Raw genomic sequence first — 16,224 nt, forward strand, 5'->3', positions numbered from 1 at the left:
GCAAATTATTTGAACTTCTCTGAAAGTCAGTTTATTTCTCTATAAAATAACAGTGACCCAAAGAGTTATCAAGTAGACTAAATGACACAATGTATGTGGCGTTCCATCAGCCAGCACAAAGCAGGGAGATGCCTAGTAAATGTTACTTTTCTTCCCTTTTAAGTGCTTAGACCGAGGCTGGAAGAAAGTGCAGACTGAAACAATGAGCAATACTGACGTTGATGGTGATGATCCAGTTAGTCATTTTTTCTGTCTAGGAGTTTGATCATGCTCTTATTGGTTTTTTTTTTTTTTTTTTTTTTTTTACGTGGCGTATAGTTGCTTTACAATGTGGTGATAGTTTCTGCTGTACAGCGAACTGAATCACTGATACGTATACATATATCCCCTCTTTTTTGGATTTCCTTCCCATTTGTGTCACCACTGAGCACTGAGTAGAGTTCCCTGTGCTCTACAGTAGGTTCCCATCAGTTGTCTATCGTATACGTAATATCAATAGCGTATACGTGTGGATCCCAATCTCCCAATTCCTCCCCTCCCCCCGCTTTCCCCCTTGGTATCCATACATTTGTTCTCTACGTCTGTGTCTCTATTTCTGCTTTGTAGATAAGATGGTCTATACCAGTTTTTTCAGATTCCACATATATGCGTCAATGTACGATATCTGTTACTCTTCCTGTTCTTATGGCTTTTGTTTCATGTTACAACTCTAGGATATTTGTCCAGTCTGTTTTATCAGACAGCTGCTTGGCACCAAGCACTTTACGTATGGAGATGAAGCAACAAAACACAGCCCTGCCCTCAGGACACCTGGCATTCCAGTTGTTCTGCCCACAGTAAACAGACCGGGAGGGTGTAAAGGGAAAAAGAGTAAAACCCCTCGGCCCTGTCCCTGGTTCCAGCTTCAGTTCTCATTACCCAGAATCATTAACACTCTTATGAATCCTGTACTTGGCTCTGCATACACAGCACTCACACAGAGCTGTTACATGTTAAGAAATAAACAGCATGCTCTTCTACTTACTTCGTAAGGATGAGTCATTTAATTTTATACCGCTTTTCTTTTTTCCCCCCTCAGCGGCCTAAACCTGGCACCAGTGGCAAGACTGCGAACCACCTGGGAAAAACTTCCCAATAAATACGAAAAGCTGTTTCAGGATCTCCAAGACCTGTTTGATCCTTCCAGAAACATGGCAAAATACCGCAATGTCCTCAACAGTCAAAACCTACAGCCTCCCATCATCCCCCTGTTCCCGGTGATCAAGAAGGACCTCACGTTCCTTCACGAGGGTAAGTGTAAGTTGGAGGATTTCTGTCTCCACTTGTGGAGGCGTAGGGTAAATGCCATGTGATTCCCTTTTCCTTCTTTGCCAATTACAGGGAACGACTCCAAAGTCGACGGGCTGGTCAATTTTGAGAAGCTAAGAATGATTGCAAAAGAAATTCGTCACGTTGGCCGAATGGCCTCTGTGAACATGGACCCTGCCCTCATGTTCAGGACTCGGTGAGTGTGTCCCCCTCAGCAGTGCTCACGGGGTTAGAGAAGGTTGAGCTTAGCGCTTCCTAGTAAATGAGAAGGTTTTGAATAGGCCCGCCTGTAGCATGGTGACATGTACCAGGCTGTGTGGGGAATCTCCGTCGAGCTCTGATTTGGAATGACTGTGATTCCACATCCAGTGCACTGTGGGCTGTCGTGAAAACAGTTGGTCCCTCTGACATTTTTCATTGAACGTGAGGCACAGCTATTTTTATTTTTCAGAACGCTGACTTGCAGAGCTAAAAGGTGTAATGGATAGTATGAACTAAAATATGTAAACAATCCGAACAGTATTGTCTCACTGCCCACACAAGGGATTTAGCCGTCAGTGTAGCCGAAAATGATGAAGGCAGTGAAGGAGAGAACAGAAGTCTTTAGAAGCAAATATTTACATATGTTTGTCTTTTGAGCCAGAAAACTGTGGCTGGTCAAGTTGTTTGTGTGAGGAGGTTTGTGGGCTTCTAGTACTGCTTGTCCAGAAGTCTAGTCCTTTCTTTCTGAGCTTGTGATCTCTCTGTCTCTCTCTACACCCATGCTTCAACCTCCACGGCTCTCACTTACAGGAAGAAGAAGTGGAGGAGTCTGGGGTAAGTGGCGGGGACACTGCACACCCACACTGTTCTCGTCCCGCTCGTGGCATTGTTTTCTTACCTGCTGTGTTTTCTGATGCTTTGCATTTTTGCATTTTTTTCCTAACCCTCTTGCTCTAGCAGAATTTCAGTTGGCAAACTGACTTCAAGTTTCATCTACTGGGGCTTTTGCTTTTGAGGTCATGACCCAAGAGAGCTGTGAAATGATTTGATGATTGTTCTGGGGAACAGTAGGCCAGGCCTACTCCTGAGCTTTCAGAAAGACTTTAGTATAATTTGTGTGTTTTGAAATGAGAAAAATCTAACCTGGGGTGAGGGGAGAAAGGATGTCAGAAGGAAAAATTGTGCAGTTTAAACGCTATTGCACAGATTTTTGAGAAGTAAATATATGTCATACAAAAGGTGCCCCTTGGTGTTAAAACTAAATTTTTTACAGCTCAACTAACTACTGTTTTCATCCTATAAACCAATTCTTTTCAAAAATAATTCTTAACAACTCATGTGCTAGTTTCCATACATGTGTTTTCACATTTGCATGACCCTTTTATTAACAGATTGACCATATTACTTGACGAACTCACTACATTTAACCCAAGCAATAAGAAAACAATCGTGAACATTGTAATTTCTTTAAATTTATGTAAGACATCCTCTTTAGGAGAAAAAAAATTAATGTCACTCTTAATGATTGCAACTGTGTGTTTATTCTTGCATGAGCTTTTACATATAATCATTATTACTTGCTGGCTTCTACGAGAGAGCTGCCTTGAATGCTCTATAGAGGCGAAAAGTAGAATTTTCTAGTTGGAACAGAACAAGTGCCAAACATACATGTGTATGTAGAGTGTATGTAGGATTCTTTTCAAACTTGAAAAAAATTTTTTTGATCTGTATGATTCTCTATTCCTTTGTAAAGTTTACTTACCAGAATGAGGCATGTGGCCTTTTGAACGTAGACTATTTGTAGGTGTCTCGGCACGTTTCCAGTAGATAAAGTGATCCCATGCTGGAGCGAGCTGCAGCTCTACCTTTTCGTCTTCCAGGTCTCTCAGCCAGGGTAGTACAAACGCAACAGTGCTAGACGTTGCTCAGACAGGTGGTCACAAAAAACGGGTGCGTCGTAGCTCCTTTCTCAATGCCAAAAAGCTTTACGAGGATGCCCAAATGGCTCGAAAAGTGAAGCAGTACCTGTCCAATTTGGAGCTGGAGATGGACGAGGAGAGCCTTCAGACGTTATCCCTGCAGTGCGAGCCGGCCACCAACACATGTGAGTTTCTCCTTAAGGTGGCTGCCGGGTCCGGCTGGAATGCAGATTGGTTTCCTGTGCCGATAAAGCAGGGCTGGGCACAGGGGGAGCTGGCATCCTGAGACACGCTCGCCTTTCCCTTGAAGGCGGCTCTGGAGACCACGCAGCGCTGTCCTGGGCTGAGCCCCGTCCGTGCCCAGCGGGGTTCGCGTGGGGACCACGACACCGTAGGCTTCTTCGGGGTGACCGGCTTTGGTTTCATCCCGACGCAGCCAGAGTGCCGTCAGGGGACACAGGGGCAGGTGCAGCTCCCATTTGCATCCCTTGTTTTCTCACAAAGATACTTGCCAAGTGATGGGCAGCCTGGGAGCGGCACAGAGCTAGGTGTGCTGGCTGCCTCTGACCCCCTCAGCTCGGCCGGCACTTGGCACTGAGTTCAGCTACCGTGTAAGGCAGGAATTCTCCACAGGGAACCACAGCTCAGCCTAATGTGTAGCTCCCCAGCCTTTGAAAGTGCGGCCAGGCCAGAAACGGGGGCTACTTTCTCTTTCTCAGCATCCATATTTGTAAGACAGAGGCGTTTTCCGTTTAGGACACTTTGGGGTCTTTTATGGGCAAGTTTGAAGATACTTTCTATAGGGCTTAAATGTTAGGTAATTTGAGAAAGATTCAGGTTATCAGACTTACCCAGGACACTCTTAAAGCACTGTGTGTCATGGTGAAGAGTTTGTCCTCAAGAGGGAGATGGGTCTGAGTTCAGATCCTGTTTGTTCCTTGTACTAACAGTGTCACCTTAGGCCGGTTACTTGAGCTCCATTATGTGTAAGATGGGGGAAGGAAGTCATTGAGTTGTCTTGAATGTTAATACACTTAAAATACAGCATTTAATTGCCCTGTTAAATTGGCTTGCTTTCCATCTGCCGTGGAATTATACACTGAGTACAATACTCAAGGAGTATTGGCTGCTATTAGCAACATAGATAATTCTACCCCATTGGAGAGAGAATTTGATAGTGACAAGACTGCAGCTGGTATCATCTACTAAATTAAAACTAAGCTCGTATATGTCAAGACATTTTGGGTGTCATTTTAGAAAAATAATTCCTAGTGGTCTTCCTGTTGTACCTCGTATAATAGATTTGTGTTTTTCGTAGATATACGTACAGCGTACTGAGCTATCCACATTTTTCGTTTCTTTTTAAATGTGGTACTTGAAACAGTATCATCTCTTGAGACGGCTTGTTTCATAAAGTGAATCTTGGTTCCGTCGCGCCTTCTTTCGGTGACGGAGGCTCTCCCCCCGCCCGCCCCTGTTTCTCTCCTTTATCTATGGGCCACAGGGAAAAAAAAGATACATATTTCAGTTTTCTAACTGTAGGAAATGCTCGTGCAGTTGTAAAAGTATCCCGTGTGTGGCCACTAACCTCTTAAACTTCTCGTTCTGTTTTCACACCGAACAATTACCAGTGCCTAAGAATCCCGGTGACAGAAAGCCTGTCAAGGCCGACACCTCCCCGGTGGCCCCGAGGGCAGGGCTGCAGCCGAAGCCGCCGCCGCAGGCTCCGCAGCCGTCACAGAGGCCCAGCCCGGGGCTGCAGCTTCCCGCCGTGCCCCTCTATCCTTCGCGGAAGAAAGTGCCCCTACGGGATCTCCCGCCTTTCGGTAGGTGACTAAGTTCCCGCACACTTTTTTTTTTTTTCCCTCTTAATTTACTTTCTGTTGAAGTAGAGTTGAATTACACTGTTGTGTGAATCACTACAGTCAGTTAATCTTTGACAAAGGAGGCGGGAACATGCGGTGGGGAAGCGACAGTCTCTTTGGCGAGTGGTGCTGGGAAAGCTGGACGGCCGCCGCATGCAAATCAGTGACGTCAGGACACATGCCCTCGCGGCCGGCGCAAAAGCATGAACTCACAATGGCTCACAGACTTCAACGGAAGACAGGACACCATGCAACTCCTGGAAGAGAACACAGGCAAAAAACATTCTCTGACATAAATCGTAGCAGTGTGTTCTTAGGTCAGTTTCCCAAGGCAATGGAAATAAAAGCAAAAAATAAACAGATGGGACCTAATGAAGCTTACAAGCTTCTGCTCAGCAAAGGAAACCGTAAACAAAACGAAAAGACAGCCCGTGGGCACTTCCCTAATGGCGCAGCGGTTGAGACTCCGTGCTCCCGATGCAGGGCGCCCGGGTTCTATCCCTGGTCCGGGAACTACATCCCACATCGCATGCCGCAACTGAGAGTTTGCATGCCACAACTAAGGAGCCCCCGAGCCGCAACCAGGGAGCCCACCTGCCACAACTAATACCAACACAACCAAATAAATAAATATTAAAAAGAAAAAAAAGAAGAGGCAACCTGCGGTCTGGGAGAACATATTTGCAAACAATGTGACCGACAAGGACTTAATTTCCAAAATATACAGACGGCTCGTATAACTCGACAACAAAAAAACAAACAACCCACAACCCTCTTTTGGCGCTGTTCATTCACTGCCTGCTTCTCAGACTAGGAAGCGATACTTATCACGGGTAACTTCATCTGGTATACTTGAGTGTCCCTCTGGTTGTTCCCTCTTTATAAGACATTAATGTTCACAGAGTTAAACTTTACTTTTACCCGTGAGAAGGACTGTTTTCATAGAGCATCTTATTTAATCATGCTCGTTTGTCATAGCAGTGGAGGCAAGGCATGCCATGGGGAAATTATGCTATTACTCATTTAATTTTTAACAAGTACAGAGGCTGTTTTGTCCATATACCTTGTTTAAACTAGCTTTGCCTTATGATCAGTGAGTTGCTGGAATTTAGGCGGAATATTTTTAAGTGAAATGATTCGTCTGGAGGCGAACTCTCATTTGTTGAATCACTGATTCTGTAACTTGGGAGGAAAATACAGTCAGTTCGTGAATGTTAAAGGAGCCAAAGCAGGGACTTCCCTGGTGGTCCAGTGGTAAAGAATCCGCCTTCCAATGCAGGGGATGGGGGTTCAATCCCTGGTCGGGGAATTAAGATGCCACACACCGCGGAGCAACTAAGCCCGTGAGCCACAACTACTGAGCCCATGTGCCACAACTACTGAAGCCCGCGCGCCTAGAGCCCGTGCTCCGCAACAAGAGAAGCCACCGCAATGAGAAGCCTGCGCACCGCAGTGAAGAGTAGCCCCCGCTCGCCGCAACTAGAGAAAGCCCGCGTGCAGCAACGAAGACCCAACGCAGCCAAAAATAAAAAAAATTTACATTGTTCCCCCTATCACAAATGAACTGAATTAGTGTTCCTTTGTCCACTGTTTCTTTTTTTTTTAATTATTATTATTTTTTTTGGCCGCACTGCGCGGCACGCGGGATCTTAGTTCCCCGACCAGGGATTGAACCCGTGCCCCCTGCAGTGGAAGCGTGGAGTCTTAACCACTGGACCACCAGGGAAGTCTCTCCACTGTGTTGTTAATATTCTTATATTCCCAAGTCCCCCGCAAGCCGACCTCTACTGCCTCTTTTCTGTCGAGCTTCTGATATGGACACAGCCTGTTAACCCCCATGTAGGTGTACCTGATGGAAAGCCATCCCCGGCCCCCTTCCCCAGAGAGACTCTCTCTCCAATATTTTTAGGCCTATTTGAATTTATGACCTTTAGAAATGCGGATGGGATAGTCATGTGTCGTCTTACGATGGTTTCACATTTAAAGTCACAGAATATAACATAGTAACTTAGAGATGCTGGGCCCACCCCCATTCATGAAATAAATTTTGTCTGAATACTTCCTGTATTTTTCACTTCAGTGCCTTCGTCATCCCTAGAGCTACTTTTGAAGTGGAACAGATTTTCCTGAGGCATAGCATCTTCACCTCCATCTTCACTGTTTGAAGGCAGCACTTTTTGAATCTGTGAATGATGCTGGCTTGGAAATCTTTTCCAAATCAAGGCTATTCATTCGTGTAGCTTTAGTGTAGCTGGTGTTTTCATGTACCCTGTATATATCAGTATCTGCACATGTAATTAAAAGATTGCTCGAAAAGCCATTTTTAAAAGATGGTATTAAAGTAGTATCGAACACTTACAGGTGTTGAGGTGAAACGAAGAATTAGATCTCCGTTAAATTTCATTGCCTCCTTTTTAATGGACTCTGTTAAGTCTGAGAACATAAAAACTAACGTCCACTGAGGTAGTGTCAACCTGTAATGCCTTCCCTCCGGTCTCTTTGTTGTTCAGAATGAGGTAATTGAGAGTGCCTCATAATAAGGCTTAGTAAACATCTCTTAATGTGACTCCCTCATTCCTAAAAGTAAAATTTTAGGGGAAAAATCACCTGGTATTGGCACATGGAATCCTTTTTCTTCCGCCCTACGTCATCCGACTAGATCCTGCGCTTGGCGCTGTGCTGGATGGCGTCCCCCTCCGCGCCCCTTTACCGCACTCCTGGGAGCCCTCCCCGGTGGCTTGCAGGACCCTTCTGGGACCCGGCACTCTCTGGGTCCCCTCCTGCCTTCTCTGTCACCCGCTTGCTGATCAAATACTGGCCTGATTTCTTAGCGCTCCGTCAGTCTGTTTTCTCGCTACTTCCTTTGGGCTCTTGGCTTTCCTTCCATCACTCCCACGTCCCATGAGCTAACTTTTCCAACACCACCAAAATACCTGTTCCCAACCCAAACTTGAGTTCTGATAAATCTTCTGAGCTGCGCCGCTCTCACCCTAACTCAGAGTATTTCCAGATCGTCTCTTTGTTTCTCCATCGCTGTCTGATGTATTGTTGAAGAGGGTGGCGATCGAGGTTTGGAACCCAGAGTGGAATGGCAGCAGCAGCCTTTCTGGTCCTCGGCAGGTGTCAGCAGACACAGGGCGGGCACCTGGTGCCCCCTGCGATCTCACTGTTTACACGGGCAGAGTACAGAGACCATCGAGCCTGGAAACAACCTGCCACGACATGTGACATTCAATCTTAACACAAAAAAAGTGGTTTTGTTCTTCACGGTAGTCTTTTCAGTCTTGGAGATGCATGTTGAAATCATTTTCTTTCTCTTACAGGTATAAACTCTCCACAGGCTTTAAAGAAGATTCTTGCTTTGTCTGAAGAAGGGAGCCTTGAGCGCCACAAGAGGCCGGCAGAAGACACGGTATCGGATGCGTCCTCCCGGCTCTCCTCCCCACCGACCTCCCCGCAGAGCTCGCCAAGGAAAGGTGACTGGGTGACCCCTCTTCTCCTTCATGGGGACCTGTGCTTTCAGCTGTGATCAATTCTAGTTGGAGATTACATCACTTCTGACATTAGAGTCGTTTGAAATGACCTTGGGAATTCGCTGGCGGTCCAGTGGTTAGGACTCCATGCTTTCACCGCCAAGGGCGTGGGTTCGATCCCTGGTCGGGGAACTGAGATCCTGCAAGCCACACTGTGTGGCCCCCACCCTCCAAAAAAAAAAGACCTGATATGTAACACCCAATGGATTTTTTTTTTTCCCCTCGGTTTATAAATTTGGAAGAACTTTGGTACTTTTTAATATTATAGTTATAAATAAATAGCTTATATGACTATATAAATAGCTTATATGACTATATAAATAGCTTATAAATAAATAGCTTATATGACTATATAAGCCCCTTCAAAAATTCATTTTTTTACTGATTGTAAGTGTGGAAATAATTCTTTTTATACTAACAGTTGTTCTAACTAAATATAATTACATAGCATTCATCACAGAGTAGAGGCCTATAAAAACATAAGAAAAACTAATATCTTCCTGATTTATCTTTCATTGTGTTAACATGAGTCGGGATTATCTTTTTTGTTGCTGTCTTGTTTTATTTTTAAGGAGATTAAATTTTAGGCACTCAGACTCTCCTGATACTAATGCTTTCTTATCTTAGAATACTAGATCGTTTTCTGCTGCATAACCTCGGGCTTACTTTCTCCCCTACCCTATAATTGAATGGGCGTAAGCAAGCCGGTAATAAACGGCCAGGACAGTTTTCACTAGACGAGGCCAAAGAGATTAATCCGTTGTTAGATTTCACCGGCACAACAAGTACCTTTCCTGCTTTACTTTTCAGCTGTCTCAGACATGTGTGCGTTCTATGTGGGTATCAGTTTCTAGTCCTTGTTCAGTGGGTGCGTCTGAATTCTTCTCTCGTCCGTCGTTGGGTGGCAGTGGCAGTCAGCTGAGATCGTTTGGCTGCGGGCAGTTGGACTAAACCAGCTCCCCATCTTCTCGTGGAAGCGAGAACAGTAACAGGAATAACAGTGCACCACGGACCTACGGGATAGGTGGGCCAGCAGGAAAGACAGGGGAAGGGGGTCATCTCATTAGCTGAGGAAACTGGGACGATTCCTCCCCATGCCACATGCTCCACCTGAGGGATTATTTCTCTAGAGATTTTGTTTTTTGCGGGGGGTGGGGGTTGTAGACTGTTCAGGGAGGGTTTGAAATCTTGTCTGTCAGAACCTGCAGTGTGGTTTATAAGAAGACATTTCATAGGTGAACACGTGAAATCTTATCAAGACCTGTGCAACCTTTTAAAGAAATAAATCAGGAATTCGTAATTTACTGAAAGGATGGGGAAATACTCTTCAGAGAGTAAATCAGCAACACTTAGGTGCTCTAGATGGCATTTTTTTATTAGGTTTTCATTGGGTACATATAATCATATAAAATCAGTATTTTAAGTAACATGAGATTCTTAATAATGTAAAAAATAAATGAATACTGAGAAAGGAGTATTTGGATTTTTTTTGTTAAAAATGTCAAGACAAGCCTCTCTTCCTTTGTGACTTTCAGTTTTAGCAACAAAGAGTTAAGGGTCCTTCAGGCCAAAAAATGGACATCGGTTTAGACATAGTGATGGTCCAGGGAGAAAAATGGAGATTTTGTACATTATGTCCTTCAAAACAATTGGCTTTCATGTGATTTATCCAATATATTATTAATGCTGAAAAATCAAATGGCAAAAATCCAAAGATATCTTCTTCAGGTCTTATTTCTTATTCACACATGTCCATTTAAAATTATAATGCAGGGGGCTTCCCTGGTGGCGCAGTGGTTGAGAGTCCGCCTGCCGATGCAGGGGACGCGGGTTCATGCCCCGGTCCAGGAGGATCCCACATGCCGCGGAGCGGCTCGGCCCGTGAGCCATGGCTGCTGAGCCTGCACGTCCGGAGCCTGTGCTCCGCAACGGGAGAGGCCACAGCAGTGAGAGGCCCGCGTACCATCAAAAAAAATTATAATACAGGGACTTCCCTGGTGTCCAGTGGTTAAGACTCAGTGCTCCCAATGCAGGGGGCACGGGTTCGATCCCTGGTCTGGGAACTAAGATCCCATATGCCTCACAGCGTGGCCAAAATAAATAAATTAATTAATTCAAAAAAACAAAAAACAAAAACCCAACATTAAAAAATAAAAATAAAATTATAATGCAGATCTTTCCAGTGGAGTTCTTCTATGCTGTAAAGTTCTAAAAATGAAAACTCCATTGAAAACAAAATTACTACTGACTTTGCAGGTTGAGAAGAAAACCATACTTTTAAATATCATCCTAGCCATTCTTCATAGTTTCGTTTACATAGACTAATGTAGTATAATTTGTAGTTAAGAGAGCAGCGTCGAGTCGTGCCGTGATCCAGTCTGCATCCATTCCTGGGTCATACGACAGTGTATTCTTTTTTCCTCTCTAAACTTTCATCAAACACACTAAACTGTATTTGAGTAAAACTTGACTGTAGCTCAGTCTCCAAGTAGAGTGTTTTCTCCCCAGTTCCGTGGTGGCACCTGTGGCCTGCTTTCTGGTTTTGCTACTGAGGAGACGTCAGCTGGACGCCGTGAACCCTCGGTGTCTAAGGACTGATGTGTTTCCCACGCAGGCTACACTTTGGCTCCGAGTGGCACCGTGGATAACTTCTCAGATTCCGGCCACAGCGAAATCTCCTCGCGGTCCAGTATCGTCAGCAACTCCTCCTTCGACTCGCTGCCCGTCTCGCTGCCCGACGAACGGCGCCAGAGGCCACCGGTCGGCACTGTGGAGACCAGCCTGGCCGCAGGCCGGCCGGAGAGGCGGCCGGCAGGGGAGCCCGACCAGTGCAGCCTGGGGTAGGGGCTCGTCCGTGTGCTCGCTCCTCTCTTGCACGTGTGCGGCGCTGTTCATGGGACGCCCAGGGGTGCTCTCCCAGCCCAGTTCTGACGTTCACCATTTCCCGATCATGAAGCGCCATGCAGACTGCTTTCCCAGTGAGGTCTGTCCTTCGCTGGGACACGTTTGCTCTGCTCTGAGGGCAGGGGGTGACTCAGTCCAATGAGCTGCTTTCCCAAAATAGATTGTAGTGAACACTGTAAGGAAAGTGCTCCTTTACTGTAAGCAGGTCATTGCTCCTTTCCCCCGTGTTGATATTGTGGTGACGTCACAGGGGACGAAGCTGGACAGGGCCGAGTGGCCACTGTCGCTCAGTCTGGTGGGGCCTAACCCTCTTCCTGGAAGGAAAGGAGGCCGCCTTTCGAGGAAAAAGTGGTTGCGTCTTAGCACAGAGTTATTAGTTAACAATCTTGGCCTTTCCCCCCCCCCCCCCCCCCCTCTCCCCCCCATTCCCTCCCCTCCCCTCCTCTCTTTTCTGGCCCCCCTCCCCCCTCCGCTCCCCTCCTCTTCTCTTTATTATTTTTTCTTTGTTTCCCTTTGGCCGCCTAGGTCCTGTGCACCGCTGCCTGAGAGCCGGGGCCTGTACGCTGCAGCTCCAGTGACCTCCTCTCCCAGCACAGAGGAGCTTTCCCAAGACCAGGGGGACCGAGCCTCACTTGACGCTGCTGACAGTGGCCGAGGGAGCTGGACGTCGTGCTCCAGCGGCTCCCATGATAACATCCAGACCATCCAGCACCAGAGGAGCTGGGAGACGCTCCCCTTCGGGCACACTCACTTTGATTATTCAGGGGACGCCGCAGGGTTATGGGCCTCAAGCAGCCACGTGGACCAAATCATGTTTTCCGACCATAGCACAAAGTATAACAGGCAGAGTCAAAGCCGAGAGAGTCTCGATCAAGCCCAGTCCCGGGCAAGCTGGGCCTCCTCCACGGGGTACTGGGGAGAAGACTCGGAGGGGGACACGGGCACAATCAAGCGAAGGGGGGGGAAGGACGTTTCCCTCGAAGCTGAAAGCAGCAGCATGATGTCTGCGACCGCCGAAGAAGCCAAGCCCGTCGCCGTGGCTGCCCACGTGGCCGTGCCGCCCAGCGCCACCAAGGGGCTTATTGGTAAGCTGACTGCGGGCTCTGTCATGTCTGGGTCGTGGCTGCACCCTGACTTATTTCAAAAGTAAAAGCGTGTGTTTGCGGTTCTTCTCCTCATTCTGCCCCACCCATTGACATGTAGGCCTTCCAAGTTAGCAGTGCACTCAGGATTTTGAAATGAATGGTGGTTAAGACCCCAGGCTCTATGGTCAGGTGCATATAAATACCCTGCAACCGTCAACCTTCCATGCACCGTAGCTGTCGGGATCAGTAGGTTGTCCTTATGGGTGTTACCTGCTCTGACGTTGATCTTCTCAGCTGAAAATTATCAGGAAGGATGGCCATTCTCTCTAGAGGAAGAATATTTTTTTGTTTAATTGGAACTGTTCTAAATGTTTTACTCTTGTATTTTGTTCCCTTGAATTGTATATTTAGAACTTTACCCTTTGCATATTTAAAAATCTTCTGTCGATATTTGTCATGCAGGTAGATTTTTCTGTGCTAGACAAGTTCCCTCTGCACAGGATAGAGCAAGGAGGAGGGTGCGGAGAGCCAAGGTAGTGAGTTAAGAGCCTGGGAGTCAGGCAGGCTGGGGGTCTGAATCCCTGCTTTGCCACTTTCCTCGCTTTGTGACACTGGGCAAGGCACTAAACAGTGTCTGTTTCCTCATCTGTAAAATGAATTTAATAATTTCTACCAGTGCAGTTGCTATGAGGTTTAAACGAAATCTCTGCAAAACACTAGTGCCTAGTTAGCAGTTCATAAGTACACGAAAGACGCTATCACTTTGCCGCTGCTGTTTCTGTTGTGAAGTCTCTTATGCTCCTTTAATGCTATCGGGATATATTCTCTATGGCACGTTCAATGTCTGTATAAAGTGTAGGGATACATCATAGGATACAGAGTGAGAGATTCTGGAATATAATCTTCACAGACATCGCTTTCATTAGTAGGGAAATTGTAGTTATTTTATCACGTAGTCATGGGTGGATGTCGAGTTTAATATCTTTTCAAGATGAATAAGGAGAAGACAGTTAACACCTATCCTTAGGCTGCAATTTTTAAAGCACTTTTTTTTTAATTGAAGTATAGTTGATTTACAATATTATGTTAGTTTCAGGTATACAACAAAGTGATTCAATTATATATTTTTTCATATTATTTTCCATTATAGGTTATTACAAGATATTGAATATAGTTCCCTGTGCTATACAGTAAATCCTTGTTGTTTACCTATTTTTATGTAAAGTAGTGTGTATCTGTTAATCCCAAACTCCTAATTTATCCCTCCCCTCTTTTCTTCCCTTTGTAACCATAAATCTATGAGTCTGTTTCTGTTTTGTGTATAAATTCATTTGTATTATATTTTAGATTCCACATATAAGTGATATCATAAGACATTTGTCTTTGTCTGGCTTACTTCACTCAGTATGATAATCTCTAGGTCCATCCATGTTGCTGCAAATGGCAATGTTTCATTCTTTTTTATGGCTGAGTAATATTTCATTGTATATATGTACCACATCTTCTGTATCCATTCATCTGTTGATGGGCACACGGGTTGCTTCCACGTCTTGGCAATTGCAAATAGAAAAGCACTTTCTTTTAACAAACTAATACACAGATTTTTTATTGCAAAGGAAAGAAGAATGATTTAAGTTCCTAACAGTTGAGCCTAGAAAGTTGAAGATAATAAAACTTTGCTTTTACTTGCCTTTACAGATTCATGTTTTAAGTCATGAAATTAATATAAAAGGACTTCAAAAAAATACATACCTCACATGCACATGGTTTTAAGTTTTGAAATTTGCATCATTTTTTGTACTATTCTTCCAAATTTATTGTGATTCCCTATTTTCCGAAGTGAGGCCCAAGACTTGAAAGTAACCTGGGATTGATTCTCTGCCTGGTGAGGGTAGATGGCCCAGCAAAGAAGAACAGCTCGCCTGGCCCTCCGGGGCAGGGAGAGGGGAGGGAACCGCTGACAGGCACCACTCCCGTGTTGCAGGCGTGGGACTGGGTGCCTTTCTGTTCCCTTTGTTCCGTGTTTCCAGTAAACCCCAGGGTTGGGCGTTAGCCTGGTTACTGCGTGACAGGTAGAGTCGCTCTGCGGTGACCCGGTGAGAGTTACAGGTACTTAGATTGCTTAGTTTTGCCTGTGCCGCCGGAGATGACCCGGTGCGTGGCGGGTTTGGTGCGCCCCGCCCTGCGCACGGCCCCACAGGCCTTTCACCGCGGGCGCTGTTCGTCTTGGTCCGCCTCCTTCCCGATGAGCGCACGTGGCCTGGGATGCGCTCCCCCCGCCCTCCCATGCTGACCGCGGGCCTTGTCTCTCCCTCCCGCAGCGAGGAAGGAGGGACGCTACCGGGAGCCGCCGCCTACCCCGCCGGGATACGTGGGCATCCCCATCACCGACTTCCCCGACGCCCACCCGCACCCCGCCCGGAAGCCGCCGGACTACACCGTGGCGCTGCAGCGGTCCAGGATGCTGGCCCGGCCGGCCGAGACCCCCGCCCCGGGCGGCGCCAGGCCGGCCCCGCGGCCGCAGTGGCACCGGCCCGGCGACGACCCGCGCCCCGGCCCCTGCGCGCCCCCGGGCCTTGCCGCCGAGGAGGACGGTACATGCGCTTCCCCCAGAGGCCCTGCTTCCCGCCCGGGGTTCCACGCCCACCCCAGGCCTTGGTGCCAGCCGTTGGGTTGCGTTTTGCTCTTTCCGAAGTGGCTGGAGAAATAACTAGAGATTGCGGAGGGGTCCCCTGTAATACCGTGTGGGCATGGGTGCGTTTCCCTCCTAATCCTTGGTTTTCTGGGGAAATGCTATGAGTCCCAGATGAAAGTCTGCTGGAAAAACCCACTTCTCTAGAGCTCTTTTGTCTTCGCTGTACGAGTCCAGCTGGCCGTGCTGGGGTGAGGTTGAAGGGGGAGACTATGCCCCCCTCCTTCCTCCTGCTTTTAAGGTTTGAGTTTAACATGTTTTATTCTGGAAATAATCATTATTGGAAGAAGCAAAACACAATTCATGAAAACTACTTGTAACCCTGCCACTTGCAGATAACTTCCGTTAGCGTTTTGTTACATACCCTTCTAGACTTTTTTATATGTATACACGTGTACATTGCTTAAGAAGTCATGTGTTGTTTTATAACTTTTTTCAATGAATTTATCATTCATGAGTTTCCAGTCAGTAAATATACAATGTATTTTTATAGTGGGTATGTATATTTAAAGATGTGCATCCCATATACTTTATTTTAAACTTTTTTTTTATAAATTTATTTATTTTATTTATTTATTTTTGGCTGTGTTGGGTCTTGGTTGCTGCACACAGGCTTTCTCCAGTTGCGGCGAGCGGGGGCTACTCTTCGTTGGGGTGCGCTGGCTTCTCATTGCGGTGGTTTCTCTTGTTGGCAGAGCACGGGCTCTAGGCGTGTGGGCTTCAGTAGTTGTGGCTCGTGGGCTCAGTAGTTGTGGCTCGTGGGCTCTAGAGCGCAGGCTCAGTAGTTGTGGCGCACGAGCTCAGTAGTTGTGGCTCATGGGCTCTAGAGCGCAGGCTCAGTAGTTGTGGTGCACGGGCTCAGTAGTTGTGGCTCCTGGGCTCTAGAGCACAGGCTCAGTAGTTGTGGTGCACGGGCTCAGTAGTTGTGGCTCGTGG

At 46.6% G+C, this 16,224-nt stretch overlaps 1 protein-coding gene across 6 annotated transcripts in view; it reads left to right on the forward strand.

Annotated features, from left to right (window-relative positions):
* RAPGEF2 (Rap guanine nucleotide exchange factor 2) overlaps positions 1-16,224 on the forward strand; it is a 244,588-nt gene that overhangs the window by 225,899 nt on the left and 2,465 nt on the right. For 5 of the 6 annotated variants that reach the window (XM_029234931.1, XM_029234930.1, XM_029234932.1 and 2 more), the window contains 9 exons: positions 1,079-1,290; positions 1,381-1,504; positions 2,101-2,124; positions 3,171-3,394; positions 4,841-5,035; positions 8,398-8,550; positions 11,222-11,447; positions 12,037-12,596; positions 14,918-15,190. In XM_029234931.1, the coding sequence (XP_029090764.1) occupies positions 1,079-1,290; positions 1,381-1,504; positions 2,101-2,124; positions 3,171-3,394; positions 4,841-5,035; positions 8,398-8,550; positions 11,222-11,447; positions 12,037-12,596; positions 14,918-15,190 (1,991 nt within the window). Of the gene's footprint in view, positions 1-1,078; positions 1,291-1,380; positions 1,505-2,100; positions 2,125-3,170; positions 3,395-4,840; positions 5,036-8,397; positions 8,551-11,221; positions 11,448-12,036; positions 12,597-14,917; positions 15,748-16,224 lie in introns of those variants that run through there. The other variant, XM_029234929.1, reaches the window with a different exon arrangement.

This window comes from Monodon monoceros, unplaced genomic scaffold, assembly GCF_005190385.1.
Source record: "Monodon monoceros isolate NGI ecotype Baffin Bay Population unplaced genomic scaffold, NGI_Narwhal_1 Super_Scaffold_20, whole genome shotgun sequence".
Taxonomy (NCBI): Eukaryota; Metazoa; Chordata; class Mammalia; order Artiodactyla; family Monodontidae; genus Monodon; species Monodon monoceros.